Consider the following 19,859-nt stretch of genomic DNA (forward strand, 5'->3'; position numbering starts at 1 on the left):
ATGACTTTCCTGCACTCTCTGCTAGTTACTCCAGCCCTTTTCTCTACACATCTTTCTGAAGTCCCTCCTCTGCATGGTTCATGCTCCATCTCCTTCCTCTCCATTGCTGTCTTTTCTTCTCTCCCTCTGCCGGCTCTTCCTTTGTTCTCCTCGACTTCACCCTCCTTTCATATACTTATTGTTTCTCTCTCTTTCTCTCACACGTGGTTCTGTCGCAGGGATTCCGCTGGTAAAGCCCCACTGTGCCTTCGGATAACACAATGCATTTTCCCTACCGCTGGTGCCAACGCAGGCACCCTTGCACCCTAGTACAATAGTGCCTGCGTTGAGGGGAGTGATCGTTTATGTGCAGGAAGGTGGCCCTTCCTGCACACAAACAACCACAAATGTGGATTTGAAACTTCCAAGTGTGTTGCAGTGTGCGGCACACATAGAACTTGCAAATCCTCATTTTTTTAAATGATTGTTTATGTGTAGGAAGGGACATCTTCCTGCAGGTAAACAACCATCCATGGCGTTTTACTGTTTCTGCGTGTGCTGCACAATGCAGCCCACATAGAGCAAAAACGTGCAGAAATAAAGCATTCCTCCACGTTTCGCCATGTTAAGACCAGGCTTTCCCTGGTCTTAATTTTGGGGCTTCCCTATATTTACGCCACCCTTGTAAATAGGGGGTAGCGCCAAAATCAATGAGTGTTGCGGCGAAACGCCCACTGCCCATCCCTTGCACACTGAGTTAGCGTGAAAGGGGGCCTTATTTACAAGGCAACGTTAGACAACGTAAAGTGGCTTAACGCCACCTTGTAAATAAGGTGAAGCCCCTATCGCCACAGGAACGTCGTTAAAAGTGATGTTCCTATGCCGATAAGGGCTTGTAAATATGCCCCTTGGGTCTCTCTACCACGTCAGAATCTGTTGGCCCAAATCCTGGCAGCCACTGTGCCTCACCTGAACTCCTTACCTTCCCAGAGTAACAGATGATTTTGGCAACCTAGAACATGACCCTCTGGCCCTCAAGGGAACCGGGGAAACAGATCATCATGTTTCGTTTCTCACTCGTGCATGGCCTTAGTAATCAGAAGAGAGACACAAAGAAAGTTTACAATACATTTATTGAAACTATCGTAGTGTATTACGAAGCAAAGATGAATAAGGTGACACGGAGGTGTGCCGTGGGGAGAGTTGGCCTGGCTGTGGAATGTAAAGACCTGGAGCGGGTTTATAGTGTCTGACGCGGTAGAATGAATCACTGGTGACCAATGTGAGAAACAGTCACTAGTGAGATGTGTCGGAATATGTACATGTTTGAGAAGCTTGCACTAGCTTGTGTGAGAAGATAGCACCGGTGGCAGTCGTGAGAAGTTGTCATGAGAGCAGTGTGAGATGTGACAGGGGCAGTATGAACTTAAAGACAGACATAAACAAACCAATCAGAGCACACAAACGCCTTCATGCCCAAACAGTCCATGAAGAGGCACAGCACTGAGGAAAAAATACAGGGTCAATGAAAGTGACAAAATCTAGCAAAGTCACTTGCACTTGAACAAAGAAGAGGGAACCAGAAGAAGCAGTATGAAAAGGCGGTACATTTCTGAAACAACAAGGCAACAGCACACTGGCTACTTTGGTGAAATGCAGTCATTCGGTATTTTTGTGTAAACTAATAAACAAGTGGCACGAGCAGGAGCGAGTAAAGACAGTAGCTTTCCTGAAAAGTGCTTTTAATGGCAAAAAAAGTAGGCCCGAAACACTGTCTTAGAATGCCCGCAGTGTCGGTTTGGAAGTTGTTGGTCGCTGCTCTTGGGACGGCTAACCCAAGGGGCATGAGGCATGCATGCCATGGACAAATGGGCAGAAGGAAAAACGGAGTGACGTGGGAGCCAGCCAATGCCACGCCTGTGAGCAGGCCGAAGCGCACAAAGCAGATACAGCAGGTCTCGGTTCGAGACAGCGCATTGCGTCTTCTAGAGCTAGGACCTAACGATGGAGAAGCAGGAGAAAGCACTCAGATAAACTGGGCTAAGGGAAGGAGAAAGTAGTAAAAAACAAGGGAGAAGCAACAGGGAAAAGAAGGAAGCAAGCAGTAAAAATGGAGGCACAAGCAGGAGAAAGCATTCAGAAAAACAGAGGGAAAGAAAGGAGAAAGCAGTAAAGCAAGGCAAAAGAATAAGAAAGCGCTCAGAGAAATGGGGGAAAGGAAGCAGAAAGCTGAAAAAACAAGGCAAAAGCAGGGGAAAACACTCAGAGAAACGGGGAGGAAGCTGAGCGGAGCAGCAGCACGAGAGAGCTAGGCCTGGGGTCACACTGCGGCCTCTATTAAGTAGGTCCTGGGATGAAGGTGGGGTGCTGGGAGGTGGTGCACGGTGCGAGGCGGGAGGTAGGAAAACTGGTGGCAGGTGGGAATGGCAAATGAGGGAAAAGCAAGGAGAAGCAGTGAAAAACTAGGGCAAAGTAGGGGAATGCTCTCAGAAATGCTGGGGGAAAGGAAGGAGAATGCAGTACAAAATGAGAAATAAGCAGGAGAAAGCACTCGGAAAAACAGGAGAAATTAAGTAGAAAGCAGTAGAAAATGAGGCAAAAGCACTCAGAGAAACTGTGGGAAAAGAAGGAGACAGCTGTAAAAAACGATGCAAAAGCAGGAGAAAGCACTCAGACTAACGGAGGCGAGGAAGGAGAAAGCAGTAAAAATGAGGCAAAAGCAGCAGAAGGCACTCAGAGAAACAGGGAGGAATTGGAGCGGTGCAGCAGCACGGAAGAGCTTGGCCTGGGGTAATCAACTCTGTTATCTACCACATTTTCCCCATGATTGTTTGCAAAATGATTCAGCAACAGCATTTTTCTGTTCTGTCACTAGCAGATGTAGAATGTGGCAGGAGGGCAGAGCAGGGCACTGTTGCTGTTACCCCATTCTTCCATTGGTGAGCAGAACAGGATAAAGTTACAGTTATTCCTTTCTGCATAAGACAGCATGCAAGCACCTCATCTTGTCAACAAATGGCAGGGCTGACCTTACCTGCAGCTCTCCTTTCTCACAAGTAGAGGGCAGCATATAATACAGCTGCAGTGAACATCTACTAGGGGTGATCGGAATCTGCGTAGTCGCGCTACGCAAAGCTCTGCGAAATGGTAAGAAATCTCTGTGAGCACGCAGAGTTCTGCGAACACACGGAATTGCTTGTTCTGCCCATTCGCGATGCTTTTTTCCTGTTTGCGAATGCTGTTTGCCTGCTCGGGGGGAAATATCTTCTGAACACGCATTTTGAAAGCGCGAACAAGCAAAGAATTTTCCGAAGTCGCGGATCATAGAATTTTTGCCAATTCCGTGTTCTATGCAGAACGCGAAATTACCCAAATTCCGCAAATTCCACGAGCGGAGCGGAACGGAATTTACCGCCCAGGCCTACCATATACAGCCACGCCAGGGTATAGCAAGGCAGCAGCGCTTACTTCTTCAACATGTAGTAGATTAGTAACTCAATTGACTGTTGCAAGGTTCACCCATGTGAGACAGGGATACTGGGGTTCAGCAACTAGTAGAACATTAAAAAAACTGAGTAACATGTTCACTGGAGGTTTTTGGGGAATTCTCACATTTTCGCTGTTTCATCCCCATATTTCTTCATGTTTCACCACAGATTGATGACTTCCTGGGACCCAACCCGGAGTACAATGAGGAGGAGGAGGAGCGGAAGTACTATCGACGCAAGCGCCTCATCGTGATCAAGAACGTGGTGGCGGCCAGCGTGGGCGGGATGCTGACCTATGGCGTCTACCTCGGTAGGGACAGTCCGCATGCCCATTCCAGGCTTGCATTTATTTTCTGTTGACGCGATCCCTCTCAGATTGTCCATCTAGACATTCATAAATCCTACCTTATACTTTGCCAAGAGGGCAAGGTAAGGTAAATATTTATGGATAATTTAATTACAATCTTTTCAGTATACATGTTCAAGCAATCAATGAAAGATAAAAAGCATATAAAGGACCAAATGACATATATAGGCAAACAATGATAAAAAGGTTAGAGCCTCATTCGTTCCTCAAAGTGGACTAAAACCCGAAGGTATAAGGGGCGGTCGTGGGGAATTAAGTGCATGTGCTTTATGTGTTAATTTAGTGGTGTCAACTAGTCCAGGTAGGAGTGTAAACATGTAGGTATGAAGGGGGGACCAAGAGAGTAAAGTGCTGTGTGCTTCTTAAAAGTAGCCGGAGTGAGTACTGAAGCGACCTTCGGCTCGGAACCAGTCCAGGTGGGGGCATAAGGATGTTGGTGTGAAAGAAGGACCAAAGGAGTAAAACACTGTTCTCTTCCAGCTTATTGTAGGTGGCCGGAAGTGCGATATTGATTGAACTGAAGTGCCAAGAAGAGTTTCAGTGAGCTCCAAATTGGTTCTTTGTAGGGTGGCACATCAACACTTGGGCAATGCCGACACTGTCTTCTTTTTTCCTGATTTCATACTGGACAGCAAGCTTGACACAGTGTCACTCCTATGGCAGGCCATATCAATCCTGGAGGCAGAGTGCTTGGTTTTATGTGAGATGGTACTCTAGCATGAGCTGAGCCTGTCTGCAGCTGTCGGGACCAACTCCCTTAGCTGTTCCGGGATATTGCCATACCATATACTCTTAAGGGCATTATAATCCTCGTGGTTACTTGCTAACTTTGGTTTGGCTTTATCAAAACATGTCGTGTAAGGTGTCATACGCTTTGGAATACTACCCCCTCGCCAGTCTTAGCGACGGGGGTAGCATTCCACCCTTCTAGAGGGAGAAGACATGTTACTTTACTTAAACGCGGTTAAATCTAACCAAAGCCCCAGCATCTCAAAATGGATGCTGCTGCCACAGACATGAGTCTGGCATCCTGCTGCTGACCGAAACTCCGGCAGGGGAGGACTGGACAATTGGTATCCTGTCACAGGGAGGTGTTACACCACCCCAGACAGGAGATAGTGGACTGTAGCAGGGAGGGTTGAATGAAACTAGACACTGCCTGGGGAGCACAAGGCTTCCCATGCATAGTCCAGTTCAAACCGGTGCTGGGACACTCCAGTCCCAGCTCTGGCGTGAAACTGGACAAAGGGAAAGGGGTGTAACCACCCCCTTCCTGGGTCCCACCCATAGGAGGGACCTAGCAGGTAATCCAGCCCCTTGATTTGGAATAAAGGTAGGAGCTGTGCCCAGGAGCATTAGATTATCCTGAACGAAACTTTGATACAGAACTCTGGACCCTTTGACATCCCACTCGACGTGGAAGACTGAAGAATCTCCCTTGTGGTCAAGGAGTGACCACCCTTTGCAAACAGGCACCATCCAGCACCCAACGGTTTGCTTTGTTGCAGTTCCCGCCAGAACTCGAGCAACAGAGATCAACAAGACCCAGCTTCCCTGACTTCTAACAGCCCGATCCACAGTCCCAGCGAATCTGAGACCCGTGGAGGCGACGTGAAGCATGGAGCCGGCCATCTTGAAAAGACTGCGAAGTGCTGACCGTGCAGCTTCCGATGCACCCTTGAAGCTGTGCATTGGGGTTTGAGAAGCCCCAGCCCCGAGCAGCTTTTGCACCGAATATCTCCCCTCCACATTCATCGAGTGCTACGTGGGGCCCTTTTGCATTTTCCTGCTCGACACGTTGGTCCGGTTGCTTGCCCATAGGCTGGTGGCCCCAGAACCGACAAACCTTTAAATTTACACTGCTAGTCTGTTTGCTCTAGACTGGCCCTCGCTCCCCTGAAAAGGAGCCACCGCTCTGACCTTGCTGGTGCGAGTAAAAAGCAATCTTCAAGTCCTGTGTGGGTTGCATTTGCCAAGGCCTGTTAACTCTGATCTGGAAGCCGACACCGCCAACAGCGAGAGCCTTTGTGGGACAGCTCGTGCTCCACTCCTGGTCATCGTCAATGCCTCAGAGTCCACGTGGCGACGGAGACAAGCTTCACGACAACCACCTGATTGCGCCCAACATCGCCTGGCTCCTTCCTGGTTCCATCCTGGTCACTGGCTAGTGACCCAGACTCTGTCCCTTCTGCTTTCAGGTCCTCTACATCTTTGATCCACCCTTGGATCCACCCGGACTCTTCTCTCCTGGCCGCCTGCAGCATCTTCGTCTCCAGGCTCCATAGATCTCCACGACAAAACCAGACACACTTTGGCACCTATGCACACGCTTCCTGTGGGCGAGGTAATGATCAAACACGGGTGCTCCTGTAGTGGTTTACACCTCTAGTGTCCTAGTTTAAAGTGGGGTAATACTATTCCAGTCGGAAGACTTCCAAAACAGTAACTCGATAACTTTTACGCGCCGTTGACTATGCATTGGTGCATGCGTGTGCTTTAGGCACGGCACCTGTGTCCCGCGGGCCTCTCCCGGCTTCATCACTGCTAGTCCCGAGTAGTCCCTGCGATTCACAACGCCCTAGGCCTTACCATTGTTCGAGAGGTGGTACTTATACCACTATTTTAGTATATGGTTTGAGTGGCCACCGGGCCTATCCAAAATTGTGCAACTTTTGAATGTTTAACTGTGCTTTTGTTTAAACGCTTCTGCCTCTGCACTCATAAAGAGTACAGAGGATTATTCTAGTAATAAATACATATATTTTTATAATATATAACTTTTGTGGTGTCCTTTCATTTGATATTACAGGATTGCATATGGTAAAACAGCTGGCTTCACATGCCCTCTTGAGTTTAGCCTAAGACTGCTTAGTCCATGCTACCCCTAGGATAGCTTGTCTATTAGGTTGACTTTACAACCACCACCATAAGGGATTGTTTGGACTGATACAGGGTGCCCACAGAACTGTGAACATCATACATCAGGCCAACTTCTCACACTGCAGGTCATGACTTTGTGGTGCCTTTGGGAGATTGCCACATAAAAAGGTTAACACTGTGCACTGATTTCCCTTTAACCTGCATCCACCCAAAGGCGCACAGGCAAGAGCTGGTCATTACAGTTGTTCAGCAAAGTTTCAGAAACCATATACAGAGTCAAAATAACCTCCTCTCCACTCGTGTTGTCCTCTTTCTCCCTCATTAAAGTGCTAATGTGAAGCCAACACCCCCTAAGCCACCTAAATCTACTAGCACTGACTGCCCTGGGCTCTGTTAATGATGTCTCCACTCCACCACAAAGACCTTCACAACCTCCATCTTGTTCTTTTCAATCAGTGAAATGCCCTCCAAGTGGGTTGTTTTTACGCCCTGGTCCTCGGTCTCTGGTTGATGCTCCGGCCCTCGCTTGAGACAATATGTTATGTTATGTTATGTTACTTTATTTTTGTATAGCGCAAATCACCACTGGTCTCTAAGCGCTTAAAAAAAAAGGAACACAACCAATAATCACTTTTGTTTGTGCTTGGTGGTCATTCCTCCTCCCCTTTACCAGGCTTTGGTTAGACATTTTTTAAAGAACCCTGATCCTGACTGCACTGCCTGTGCCATTCTCAGTCCCATCTGCAGCCGCCTCTTCGGAAGTGCACCCCTGGCAATGGGGTCATATTCTGGATGACAGAAGGGCCTTCCTAAACCAGTTTACACATTTGTGTGCCAACCGCCTTCATTTCTCTCCTCTTTTTATTTTTTCCCTTTTCTCTCGCTTTCTCTCTCCCTTTCATTTTTCTTATCCTTCCCCTTTCCCTACTGCTGCTTTCTTTCAGTCTAATGTTTCTCCTCTCGTTTACTTTCCCTCGTCGTTTTTGTCCTCACCCCGATTTTATTTCTTGGTCCCTCTTTTCTTTCCTCCTTTTTCTCACTGTCTCCTCTTACTCTCTCCAGCGAAGTCCAGGTCTCGGGCCATTGTTGAGTGGACCTCAAACGCCTTCTGGAAGGTTCATTGATGTGAGGCTCTGAAAGCAGGGAGAGCTTCAGAAATTGTAAGCTCTGTCGTCAATGCTGCTCGCCGTTCTTTCTAACTTCAGCCATTTCTCGTCACCTCCCCCTACCCCACACCTCACTCTGCCACCATCTTCCCTCTCCCATTCCACCCTCGCCTTGTGCAGTTTCCTCAGCTCGGTGTCACCCCCGCCCTGACTCTGCTCCTGCATGCTGGGCCCCTTGGACTCCGCACAGCTTTATCCACAGTCTCTGCCCTGGTGCAGTGTCCCGGTCTGCTCTCACTTCCTCTTCATCCAGAGTTAAGGCTTCCGAGGCAGTGTGAACTCCATCGGCCCCTCCCGCCGACTCCCAGAACCCCCCGCGCCCCAGAGGGCTGGTTCCTCTTTCACTTCCCCTTGACGCCTCATCATTCCAGCAGCTGTAGGCCTGGAGGAGAAACACACACGCACGCACGCACACACACACTCCCCCCTCTCTCACACACGCGCACTCATGAACACACATATGCACTCACAAACCCACTTCTCTCTCAAACACACGTGCACACAGAGACGCAATCCCCCTATCTCTCCCACACACACTCATCTCCCCCCTCTCTCTCCCTCTCTCTCACACACGTGCACACACTCTCCCTCCCTTTCTCACATGCATGGCACCACTGCTAACACTAGTGCCACTCCTACTATGCCCCTAATGGCTCTCTCTTCTGCTTTAGCAACAAGCGTTTGCAATGCAACAGGTTTCTCATTTGGGAGAGTTAAAGCTATTGATGTAAATAGTGTTTTACCCATGCGTTTTGGTTTGGAATATAGTGGAAGTACGTGGTGTGGAGTGGAATTATGTGGGTTGTATTGAAATTGTTAGTTGGGGAATTGTGTGGTGTCGAGTGTATTTGTGTACTGGAATTATGTGGCATAGTAATAAGATAGGGGTGAGATAGAGAGAGTGGAAGATAGAGAGAGATAGGTAGTTTGTGCAGGAAGTGGTAAATGAGCTTGAGACAGGAGGAGAAAGAGTGTGTGAGAAAGAGAGAAAGAAGGAGAGAGCAGGCTACAGACGCATAAAGGGGGAGGACCTGTGCACGCAGAAGACACCCCAAGAAGAGGAGAAAAGCGTGGGTTTGCAGGATGGAAACGTTGAAAAGGCACACAAAAGAAACTGTGCTTGGTATCTGTGAGCAGGAATTAGAGATAGGAGATGGGGGTTGTGAGGGAGGAATGAGAGGGTGCATAAAAGATAAATACAGCTTGTAGTAAGTTACCAGGGACTGCAATTGTTCACTCTTGGTTCCCATGCGCTTCGGAGAAGGCTGGTCTGCTTTGCATGATGCGAAAACTGCTCACCCAGAAAATCTTTTCTCACCAGGCACCTTCTATAAACTGAACAGGTCCAATCAAATAAATACAATCATGGGTATCTTTAAAAGATTACGTCTCCTTGTTACATTTCACCTCAGACCCTATCACAAATACTCAGGAGACGGCAGCACTCCTACAGTACGCAGACCTGAATTCCCTCTTGATGCAGTAAAGTAACTTTAGTATCTAGCATGCATAGTAAACAATAGGTTCAAAAGAAGCTGATAATTGTACAGATTATAATATTATTGTTTCCTTGCGATAATATAATATATCCACCACATGTCTTCATATTAACTATGCACGGCTGATAAGTACAATGTATACCTTGAAAATGTCCATTGTTCGTTTTTATTATCAATAAAAAATTTTAAATTTTTTTTTAAAAAAGAAGCTGATAATGTGTTTATCAAGTACCCTCTGCGTGTTGTTAAAAGTGGAGAAAATAATTTATAAAACCTATTCAACGACCTTATTGCTTTACTTTAATTTGAATCTCCAGGGGAGTTTTGGCAGGAAGCAGAACACAATGTGACTCTATCGAGTCTGAGCACAGGGCTCATGTCACAGCCACAGCTGGTGATGGCCAGACCAGTTTGGTAGGTGGAAGAGACCATCAGTACCAGATTGCAGGGGAGTTGCTCACGCAGGCACGGACAACTTGCGCCGGACTAGGGTATGAAGAGTGCAAGAAAAAGCAAGCGCGCTGTTGGCAGCCGGATAGTCGCCAGGCCACACTGGCATTGTTGTCACCTAGAGCTGTAAATGGTGATGAAGGTCAGAAGACAAGCTGTATTGTCAGTCCCAAGGCATTCAAGCAGCCCCTGCTTTAGACCTCCAGGAAGTGACACAATGTCCTAAGACACGTGAGTCAGTAGGTGGCGGTAGGCCGGGGGGTTGTGGGAGCCCTCTGAGATAGTGCAAGCGTGGAGGTTTGCAGGAGAGCAAGTAGATGCTGGAGAGAAAAAGGAAACATGCAGTGTGGAAACCTAAATAAAAAAGTAGTTCTATAATTTCAGTAGTAGAAGGTGATCCAGCGGTAATCCTAATAAGGGATCAATACTCAGTAACATTACATACAAATGGCCCATACACATTCACCCAACTCATGAAATCCCTGATGCGCTGGGGGTCAAGTTTTAATGACGTGAACAGTAGGTTTTTTTTTCAAGTTCATATCGAACATTTCTAAGTTCATAACTGAATCTGTACATCAACTCTCTTTCCTCTGGTCGATGGACCAATTAGTTGAGAAGTTGATGGTAATAATAGTTCTATCCAGTCAGCTAAATAATCACAGACTCTCCGTAAGATCAATAAACTTTATCGCAAAATAATGTGTAATTAATGCTTATCACATACAGATTACCATCACATGAACGATATGCATGTGAAGGAGTGGATAGATGAAGAGACATAAGTTTCAAAGACAAAAACAGACATTTGCAAACGATTATGCAAAGTATGAATCATGAAGATATACTAACCCAAAGCATCAGAGGAATACCACCCCCCTGTCCAAGGAGGTAGTGGGGTCCCCTGAAATAGAGTCAGAGAACAAAGATTTCAGGATACAGGAACAGGACAAGGACAGGATCAGACAGGCCTCTCTGAAAACCGACGGACAAAGACGACTCACCCCTTGATCACTCCTCTCTCTGCTCAGCTCCCCACTGCATCAGCTTCAGCTCTCTGCCCTGCTTTGCCTTAAACCACGCCCCTAAAGGCACCCCAGTTGTACCATAAAACCTATATGTCCAACCCACAACAGTTGAAACATTTTACAAAACTCAGCATCTCATTGGATGGTTTAGGGGGTGTTCAATCAAAACCACCCAGATCACATTCATAATTTTACATTCTTCTTTGTTTTTACATTGTTCTCATTACGTGATCCTCGATTTGTTCATTTATTCATGATACATATAACAATTTCATCGTTCATGTGAGTCTTTCTGCTTCGTCCGCGGAAGAAGTCTTGGGTCTCATGGCCAGTCTCATCTCTTGGCAGACAAACAATGTTTTTCGTAGCTGATCAACCTTGGCTTTTCGCACTCTTCTAAAGTGCTCCGCTTTTCTGTCGATTATTGGGTTATTCATACTTTTCTCCAGGCCCCATCTATCATGTCAATGTCAGAAAATGTAGGCCCATTCAGCTCACTATGACGAATAAAACAAGGCATTTATTTATTGCCTGGAAATGCACTTTTCACTGTTTACCACCCACCTTTGCACTATGCCATGTTAATACTTTTCTCTAGCAAAGCTTTAAGCAAAAGCGGCATTATTTATTATTATTTTTGAAGTAAGATGCAAGAAGCGAAATGCGGCCTAGGTATGCATTATTTTTTGTTTCTTTTGAAGCGCAATGTAGTTCTTTCATGCATTAGTTCACAGTAGTGCACACATGCGTAAAGCAGTTTCCCGTGTATTTTATATGATTTGTATGTTAATTTCCACTGCTTACTGTTAGTAAGTATTACGCGGGTGTCAATTCGAGCGGTTTTCTTTTTGCAGAACTCTGCTCCATCAAAGTATAAAACTTGTCCAACTAAAACATTTTAGGAAAAAAAATAAAAGAAGAACAACTGCTGCGGGGACAGAATAAACAAGAATGAGGGGAAAAAAAGAATTAAATAAGAACCGGTAAATTTAGAGACAAGAAAGCCATCCAATTATAAGCAAGAGGTTGACCCAAAGCTCATTCTGCAAACAATAGGTCTTCAAAAGAAGCCCGTAAGAGCTGCCCGTATTTGAAATTCATGAAAGGTGCTAGTTTTTAATAGCATTTAAAAATGAAGGCCCACATGCATCAAAGCAAAAACCTGTCACAAATGGGCAGATTCTCAGAATCTGCCCCTTTGCGACCAGTATTTTTGTATTTGGGATGCAAAAATCGCAATTTAAGTAATCTCTAAATTGCGATTACTTAAATTGCGATTGCATTTAGGGAATTTCAAATTGAGCATCCTTAATTGCAATGCAAAAGGACACCCTGTTGCACCCCTAAAATCTGCATATGAGTACATCTTGCACACACACATAAAATGGAACTTTGAAAAATGCACTTTAGTGCATTTTTCAAAGTTTTAGCAAATTACCATGAAGTTCTACTTCATGGTAATTTGCTAAAACTTTGAAAAATGCACTAAAGTGCATTTTTCAAAGTTCCATTTTATGTGTGTGTGCAAGATGTACTCATATGCAGATTTTAGGGGTGCAACAGGGTGTCCTTTTGAGACCCTGGCACCCTTGAAATTGCATTCTCAATTTACGATTCTCTAATTGAGAATCGCAAATTGAGAATGTGTTCCCATTCATTCCCATGTGCCTCTAGGCCCATGGGAATGAATGGGGAGGTATTCCATAATTGCGACTCGCTATTTGCGACTCGCAATTAAGGAATGTTTAGATATTGCTATTTTTTTAGTGATTTCTACATGCATAGCCTTTTGCTATTCCTTATTAGCGAATCCTTATTTTTCGCTAATAAGGAATCGCAAAAGGCATTGTTGATGCATGTGCCAGTAAGCCTTTTCTCTCTCCTATGAACTTCTGGGCCATCCTGTCTGTGGACGGAACAGGTCACCTGCATGGCTCTCAATGGGTTCACCTTTGCTTTGCATTTCCTGCAATTGCAATAATTGTAATTTAGAACGATGAAGACCGCAGTCATCCACATTTTTGTGATGGTTTAGACTTCATACCTGTTCAACCCTGGCTCTGGTGGAGAAGCCAGTATGACTATCACTTCAGCCTTGCCACAAAGTATGCAACAAACGACAGACTCTTGAAGCCCTGAGCTACCTCACGGCTTTACAATGGCATGTCCTAGGAGGTTAGCGGAGGTGAGGCTAAAACTGAGGAAAAGGCAGCAAGCATGGTGCTGTGCCTTAGCAGACAGCTGAGCATTGATAGAGGAAAGAGGCTACTGCTAGTGCTGTTCAGAGGCTACTCTAAAACACTGCAATGGAAAACCAGGAGGTCATGACTAGGGGTGGGCGGAATTTGCATAATTGCGTTTTGCAAATCTCAGCGAAACAGTAAAAAATCTCAGCGAACACGCAGAAATTCCGCGAGCACGCGGAATTGCTTGTTCGCGATGCTTTTTTCCTGCTCGCAATCGTTGTTTGCTTGCTCGGGGGTAAATATCTCACGAACACGCGTTTTGAGAAAGCGAACAAGCAAAAAATTTTGCAAAGTCGCAGAACGCAGATTTTTGGGCAATTTTGCATTCTCCGCGGAACGCGAAATTACCCAAATTCCGCAAATTCCGCAAGCGGAACAGATTTACCACCCAGGCCTAGTCATGACCCATCATTCAGTGTAGTAAAGAGGTGAAACAGAGGAAGCTCCATAACATGGGATGAGTGCGAGGGAACGGGGCAACAACAACAACATGGGTGGATGACAGGTGGGACCCCGAACTGCGCCAGATTTGGTGGCGTTCAGAAACACATGAGGTACGATTCACAACTTTTGGTATTCAAAAAAGACATTTAGGAGTAGTAAAGTTACGATTCCTAACTTTACTACTACTAAACTGAGAAAAATCCTAACTTTACGACTTTTGGTATTCAAAAAAGGCATTTAGGAGTGGTAAAGTTATGATTCCTAACTTTACTACTACTAAACTGAGACAAAATCCTAAATTTACGACTTTTGGTATTCAAAAAAGGCATTTAGGAGTAGTAAAGTTATGATTCCTAACTTTACTACTACTAAACTGAGACAAAATCCTAAATTTACGACTTTTGGTATTCAAAAAAGGCATTTAGGAGTAGTAAAGTTATGATTCCTAACTTTACTACTACTAAACTGAGACAAAATCCTAAATTTACGACTTTTGGTATTCAAAAAAGGCATTTAGGAGTAGTAAAGTTACGATTCCTAACTTTACTACTACTAAACTGAGACAAAATCCTAAATTTACGACTTTTGGTATTCAAAAAAGGGATTTAGGAGTAGTAAAGTTACGATTCCTAACTTTACTATTACTAAACTGAGAGAAATCCTAACTTCACGGCTTTATGTTATTCACAAAAGGCATTTAGAAGTAGTAACTTTACTACAAATACTAAATGCCTTTCGTGAATACCGAAAGGTGTAAAGTTGGGATTTTGTCTCAGATTACTTTTGTGAATCGGGCCCAAGGGCTCTTTGACGGCTGATGCGCTCTACTTGTATTTGGGACACAGCAAAGGGCTACACTAAGTTCTAGTGTTTTCAGTCCTGTTAAGTGCATCGCACAAACAAGTCACAGTGTCGGCTTGCAGTTGACCATTCAACTAGCCGAAACCCTGCCAGATCTCTGTCAGGAATGAAGGGCTGGGCGGCAATCCACGGGACTCGCTTGAAGACCTGCAGATAAAGTTCACTTGAGGTGCTTTAGAAAAACGAAAGACTGTTTCATTTCGTTATCTAAGAGAAAGAGTTTTTTCATACATTTTTAAGAAAGGAAAGGTGTGAGATTTTGTGTATTTTTACTGGCCCCGCTGTTTCTTGAAAAACAGATGTAGCTGAACAGAGGTTTAGCACTCAGACTCGAAAGTTCAAATAGCTATCATGTGGCATTTATCGCATCTCATCTCATTTTATAATGTACAAATGTTTTACCACTGGAGTGTGCACCAGGCGAATGCAAACAACAAAACACAGGCGGTACATTCATGCCAGCTGAGAACAGTGTCTCAACAGAGGTACTGCCAGAGTCTTTTGTGCAGAAATAAAGCGCCATGAACATAAGAACCAGCCTTAGACACAGAGGAAAGGGTGACAGGTGCCCTGTTACCTGCAGCAACAGCGTGGCAGTGCCAGTGTGAACTTTACCTCGCATGCAGAGCCCTGCTGCGACAGCAGCGTCACCTGTGCCCCGGGTGCAGAACAGGGCAGCCAGGGCAACACTACGAGCACAACGCAGCATAAGTGATGGAATACAGACCAGAAGAGATAACAGAATCTACCCTATGCCTTCAGAGACCCGTCCAGCCAGGCTCCATTTTAGGAACTACATAGGGATGCACTTTTTTAAAGGGCACTTTATCAGGATGAAGTAGTCACTTCTACCATCTGAACTCAGCTACCCTTCAATTAAGTTTATTTTACCCCTGTGCAGCGCTCCAGTGCCTTTTGTCTAGGTTGGCGCTTTACAAACCCCATAAACACATAGAGCCAGCAGACAATGAGGTAAGTGCGCCCCACCAGTAGAACATTTGACGGAGTGAACTGAACAGCTGACAGGTGTTTGCAGGAAATAACAAGTGTCTCGTGCCGTGCTTATATTTACTGTATAACAAAGAAAAATGCCTAAACTGATACAATAAATCAAATGTAAATTTTACTCTCAAAGGAAGAGATCTCTTTACAACCTGAGATGTAGCTAGTTAATAGCGGTTTATTCATTCAATTTTAGAGTTATTTTTAGAAAAGATTTTATACATTTTATATACAATCAAACACTACACCATTATTCAAAAGTAACAATATTCACTCATACTTATCAGGCATATCACAGTCGTTCAAAATCCAAACATCCATTCATACATAGACCTGACACTTCCAATAGTCGCGGAAATGACAGTGGGGGAAAATCAGTGGGAGGAGAGGGAAGGAAGACAAAGGTTGCTCCATAAATCAACGTGTATGAAATAAGAAAATACACAAATGTACATTTAGAATTCAATAACAATCAAATTAATTGGCAAGAAGCATTATGTACAAGTGACGCAGTATTTATCAACATTTGGAATAAATGGGAGCAACACTTTGTGAACAGGGCCTACGCGTTTCGAGTCCCGCAAAAAGAATTAGAAGAGGGGACTCTCATCAGGGCCAATGGAATATCTGAAAAAAACAAAAATGAACTATATGTAAGAAGGTACTTCAAAGACCTTGGTTAAACTTAAGGGTGAACCACCAACATCCAATCCAGCTTACCCGACTGGTCTACGAGGTCACTTAGAGGGTGTAGAGGAGCAACACGTCACTATTATTGAGGGCAGGCGGGTGCGGGCTCTATCTTTAGACGGACGCTGGAAAATTCACTGGAAAGGAAAAGGATTCCTTCGTTACCATCCGCTTGTGGCGCTAGATGGCAAATGACAAAAGGAGGATAATTCAACTCTTACCTCTCTGTGTGATAGTCCTGGAGATCCGGTGGGATTCTACGGATCAAAGGAAGCCAGGGGAAAAGAAGTTCCACACGTTTTGGAATCTAAAAATAATAATCGGGAATAACTAATTTATATGTTAAAGGGCGGGAATGGTGCTCACATGCAGTGCAATACTGTTCGCGTCATAATCTATTAGCTAGTTCTGTACAGGAGTTCTTATAGAAGAGCATGTAAACAAATTCGAGGATCGTCCTAGATCGTCGGAAAACTAACTTAAAATGAGCCAAAACACAGGGGAAGAATCAGCGCTGTTACCTGCACGGTGGCAGACGCTTCATTCGGGAGCAGAGCGTAACTGGTGGACCGGGGAATAAATCTTCGTCCAGGTAGGTGACTCCTACAGGGAGGAAGCATGAAGATAAGTACGGGGGTAAACAGGGTGAACCCTCCTAGCGGATTGGAACCTCCTGGAGCAGAACTCACCTAGTGAAACCTTTTTCCGCCGCGTCTATCGGCCGGCACGTGCTTATATTTACAGCACAACTAACACTTGCATTACAGGTTACCTGCAACAAGAAAAGTGAAAGGGACCAAGGATCTCATAGGGGCGGGCACTTGGTTGAAGGTGTCACCCAGTGGTACAGTAAATAAAACACTGCCCCCTTACGTTGAAAAGTATTCGAAGTTGCCTTGGAGTTCTATGCCCTAAGAAAGAAACAATTATTTTGAGACTTGCTATGTCTTTGTAATGTACGTCACAGGTTACATCTTCTCGCATAGTATGACATCACAGGGCAGACGCAAAATCTTGATGGTCTTGTATCCATCATAGGACAAGCGCTGGCTCTAATGCTAGTTAATTTAGCAGCCTTAGAGTGATACATGTCTGAGCCGGCCCTGCAGGAATACCAACTTTTCCAAAGACAAGGTGTCCAGTGGCCACGTATGCGTGGCCTCTTCACTTCCACCTAGCTTTTTTCCAAAATATGCTGCATCATGGAACTTGTGACACTGTAAACATGGCCTCGAGAACCCAGCATGACCATTGGATAAACTGTCACCAGTGGCTGAAAATACGAGAGACATGGAGCCACCTGGGAGCTCTGTAGATGGGCCCCTACAGATCACTGGGGCAGAATCAACTCACTGAGCCATGATCACAGTCAGGGCACGAGTCAGGTGCACACGCGGGTGGACGGCGTCCACACACTTTTTTCACAGGGTGAATGCCATCCACGTTGCCAAGAATTTGGGCCCCACTGAATAATGTGCTGAACTCGCCCGGTGTTTGGTGCCCTTTCAGCAGCGCCTGTCTGCTTCCCATCTGCAACAACCAACAACCTGCAAGCAGGGACTCCTGCTGGGCCCATAACAAAGGCCGAATTTAAAGGGTCATCAGGCCTGCTTTTGGTCCAGTCTCTTGGCTGGGAGCAATCAGGAGCCTCACTCCTAGATGCAAGTGCAGCAGAGGGGAAACAAAGGGTAGCACTTCACACTTACTTAAGAGAGGCAGCTTTTTACTTCCTTCAGTCCCTGTTTAGGAGACATGCATGCACTGAAAGAATGTCAGCTGTGTTGGTCTTTCCCAGTATATACAGAAAGCAAATTGCATTTATATAGAGCTTACTTCTCCTGAGGAGGCTTTGAAGTAATTTTAGCACCACTATTTTTTCTTGTATAGGCCTACTCATTCCAATGCAGGATGTCAGAGCGCTTCATATCAACACGTGCATATTGCATGTACAAATAATTATATACGTTTGTAAAAGAATGTACAGGATGTGCTAAATAAAACTGGGGGGTTGCAAGGTGTAGAAGTCACATATCATCTTCCATAGCTCACTGTGCTATTATCCTCGCAATGCGCTCAAACGCACACATGATAGACCTGCTAAACATATATGTGAGGGCTTAAGATCTGATGTCACTTCTTGGGATCAATGTGGGTAGAAAATCCTAGGCCATCAGCAAAGTGCGTGACCAATGAGTCTAGGACCAGTGGAGAAAAGAATTATCGAAAAATGGCGTGTATATTAAAATATATATATTTAATTCACATAGATAAAAATCATATAGAGACTCAAACATATAAGTCAAACTATATGATACAATAAAATTGTGACATAAAAAATCTTTAAAGAAATTCAAACACAATAAGTATAAAACATATACATCATATCAGCATATAAATCAAAACAAGTTGCAAGTGATTATACATTCAGAATTCAAAATGACATAAGAAATACTGAAGAATTAATTATAAAGACTCGACGCGCGTTTCGGCAGAAAAAAACGCCTTCCTCAGGAGTCATAGAATTAAACCTTTATAATTTTTTTAATTTAAATTTTCAATAATTCTTTTCTCCACTGGTCCTAGACTCATTGGTCACGCACTTTGCTGATGGCCTAGGATTTTCTACCCACATTGGTTATTACCCTGCCCTAGGAGTCTGTGTATTACTGATACCCAGGGGGTCCTTGTTTTCTCTCAATTGTCACTTCTTGTGATGCCACTTCCTGTAAAGTCGTGGCGTGTGATGCCACTTTCTATGATGTTAATTTCCTGTAATGTCGTGCGCCTTGATGTCATGCGCCGTGATGTCACGCACCGTGATGCTGCGCCCCACGCTGTGATGTCACTTGCATACTGCCTAACTAGGTTAGTCCCCCCACTTCTTTTTTTAGGACTTGCGCCCTGATATTAGTCAATAGTAATCGTCCATACGACCTACAGTAATGCATGTGTTCCTATCTCGCGCATGGACACTTCAATCTGATTCACCGACTGCTTTGGAGGACTTGTTTACCAAACTGATTTTGCACACCGGGACTTCTAAACCCACACGTCTAGAAGGGATACATGAACTACAAATCCCAGAATGCAAACTCATGCTGGCCGTAAATCCAGGGCTGGCTAGGAGGGGCCATTTGACAGAATTGTAAGGCAGGCAGCATCACTACTGTTGAGTGCCAAGACATCATTTCTTTTCTGAACTGCACTGTTCCCACTGGTGGGCTGTTGTGTCTTGTGAAGGAAGAGAGGATGGAGGATGCAGACACCGGACCCTGAACATCACAGCCCCCTCACCCCCCGTGCAGAGGCGGAAGTAGAGGTGATTAATGAGGCTCCTGTTAGCCCTCAAGAGTCACTGACCACCCGAAGTGGGCATATCACTTCCACTCACTTCATGTACTCAGGACCCAGTGCTTTTAAAAAAAAACTCAAGACCTTGCTGTTTTAACCTGATACATGCTCATCCTTTCTTCAGGAGCTAGCGCCTGGATACTTTGAGTAGCTGCGCGCTTTACAAGCTCAATGTAACATAATGCGACGCTGACTGTATACTCACATTTTGCTGCGTTTTCAGTGAAGCGTCCATTGAGGTAATAGAAATGTAAATAATATCAGATCGGCAGGCCAAAGCTGCCAGCTTTGGAGCTGAGGAACCAGGCTCTGGTCTCGGCGTCGCCTCAACATTCTGTGACTCTGGACAAATCGCTTAATCTCCTGTGCCTACAAAAATGAATGTGTCCTTGTACAAGGTAATGTAAT

At 45.0% G+C, this 19,859-nt stretch overlaps 1 protein-coding gene across 1 annotated transcript in view; it reads left to right on the forward strand.

Moving 5' to 3' along the window:
• UNC93B1 (unc-93B1 regulator of TLR signaling) overlaps positions 1-19,859 on the forward strand; it is a 170,951-nt gene that overhangs the window by 77,807 nt on the left and 73,285 nt on the right. The window contains exon 3 of the mRNA XM_086953294.1: positions 3,636-3,777. Coding sequence (XP_086809420.1) covers positions 3,636-3,777 — 142 coding nt within the window. The remainder of the gene's footprint in view (positions 1-3,635; positions 3,778-19,859) is intronic.

The sequence above is a fragment of the Lissotriton vulgaris genome, chromosome 1_2 (genome assembly GCF_964263255.1).
Source record: "Lissotriton vulgaris chromosome 1_2, aLisVul1.2, whole genome shotgun sequence".
Taxonomy (NCBI): Eukaryota; Metazoa; Chordata; class Amphibia; order Caudata; family Salamandridae; genus Lissotriton; species Lissotriton vulgaris.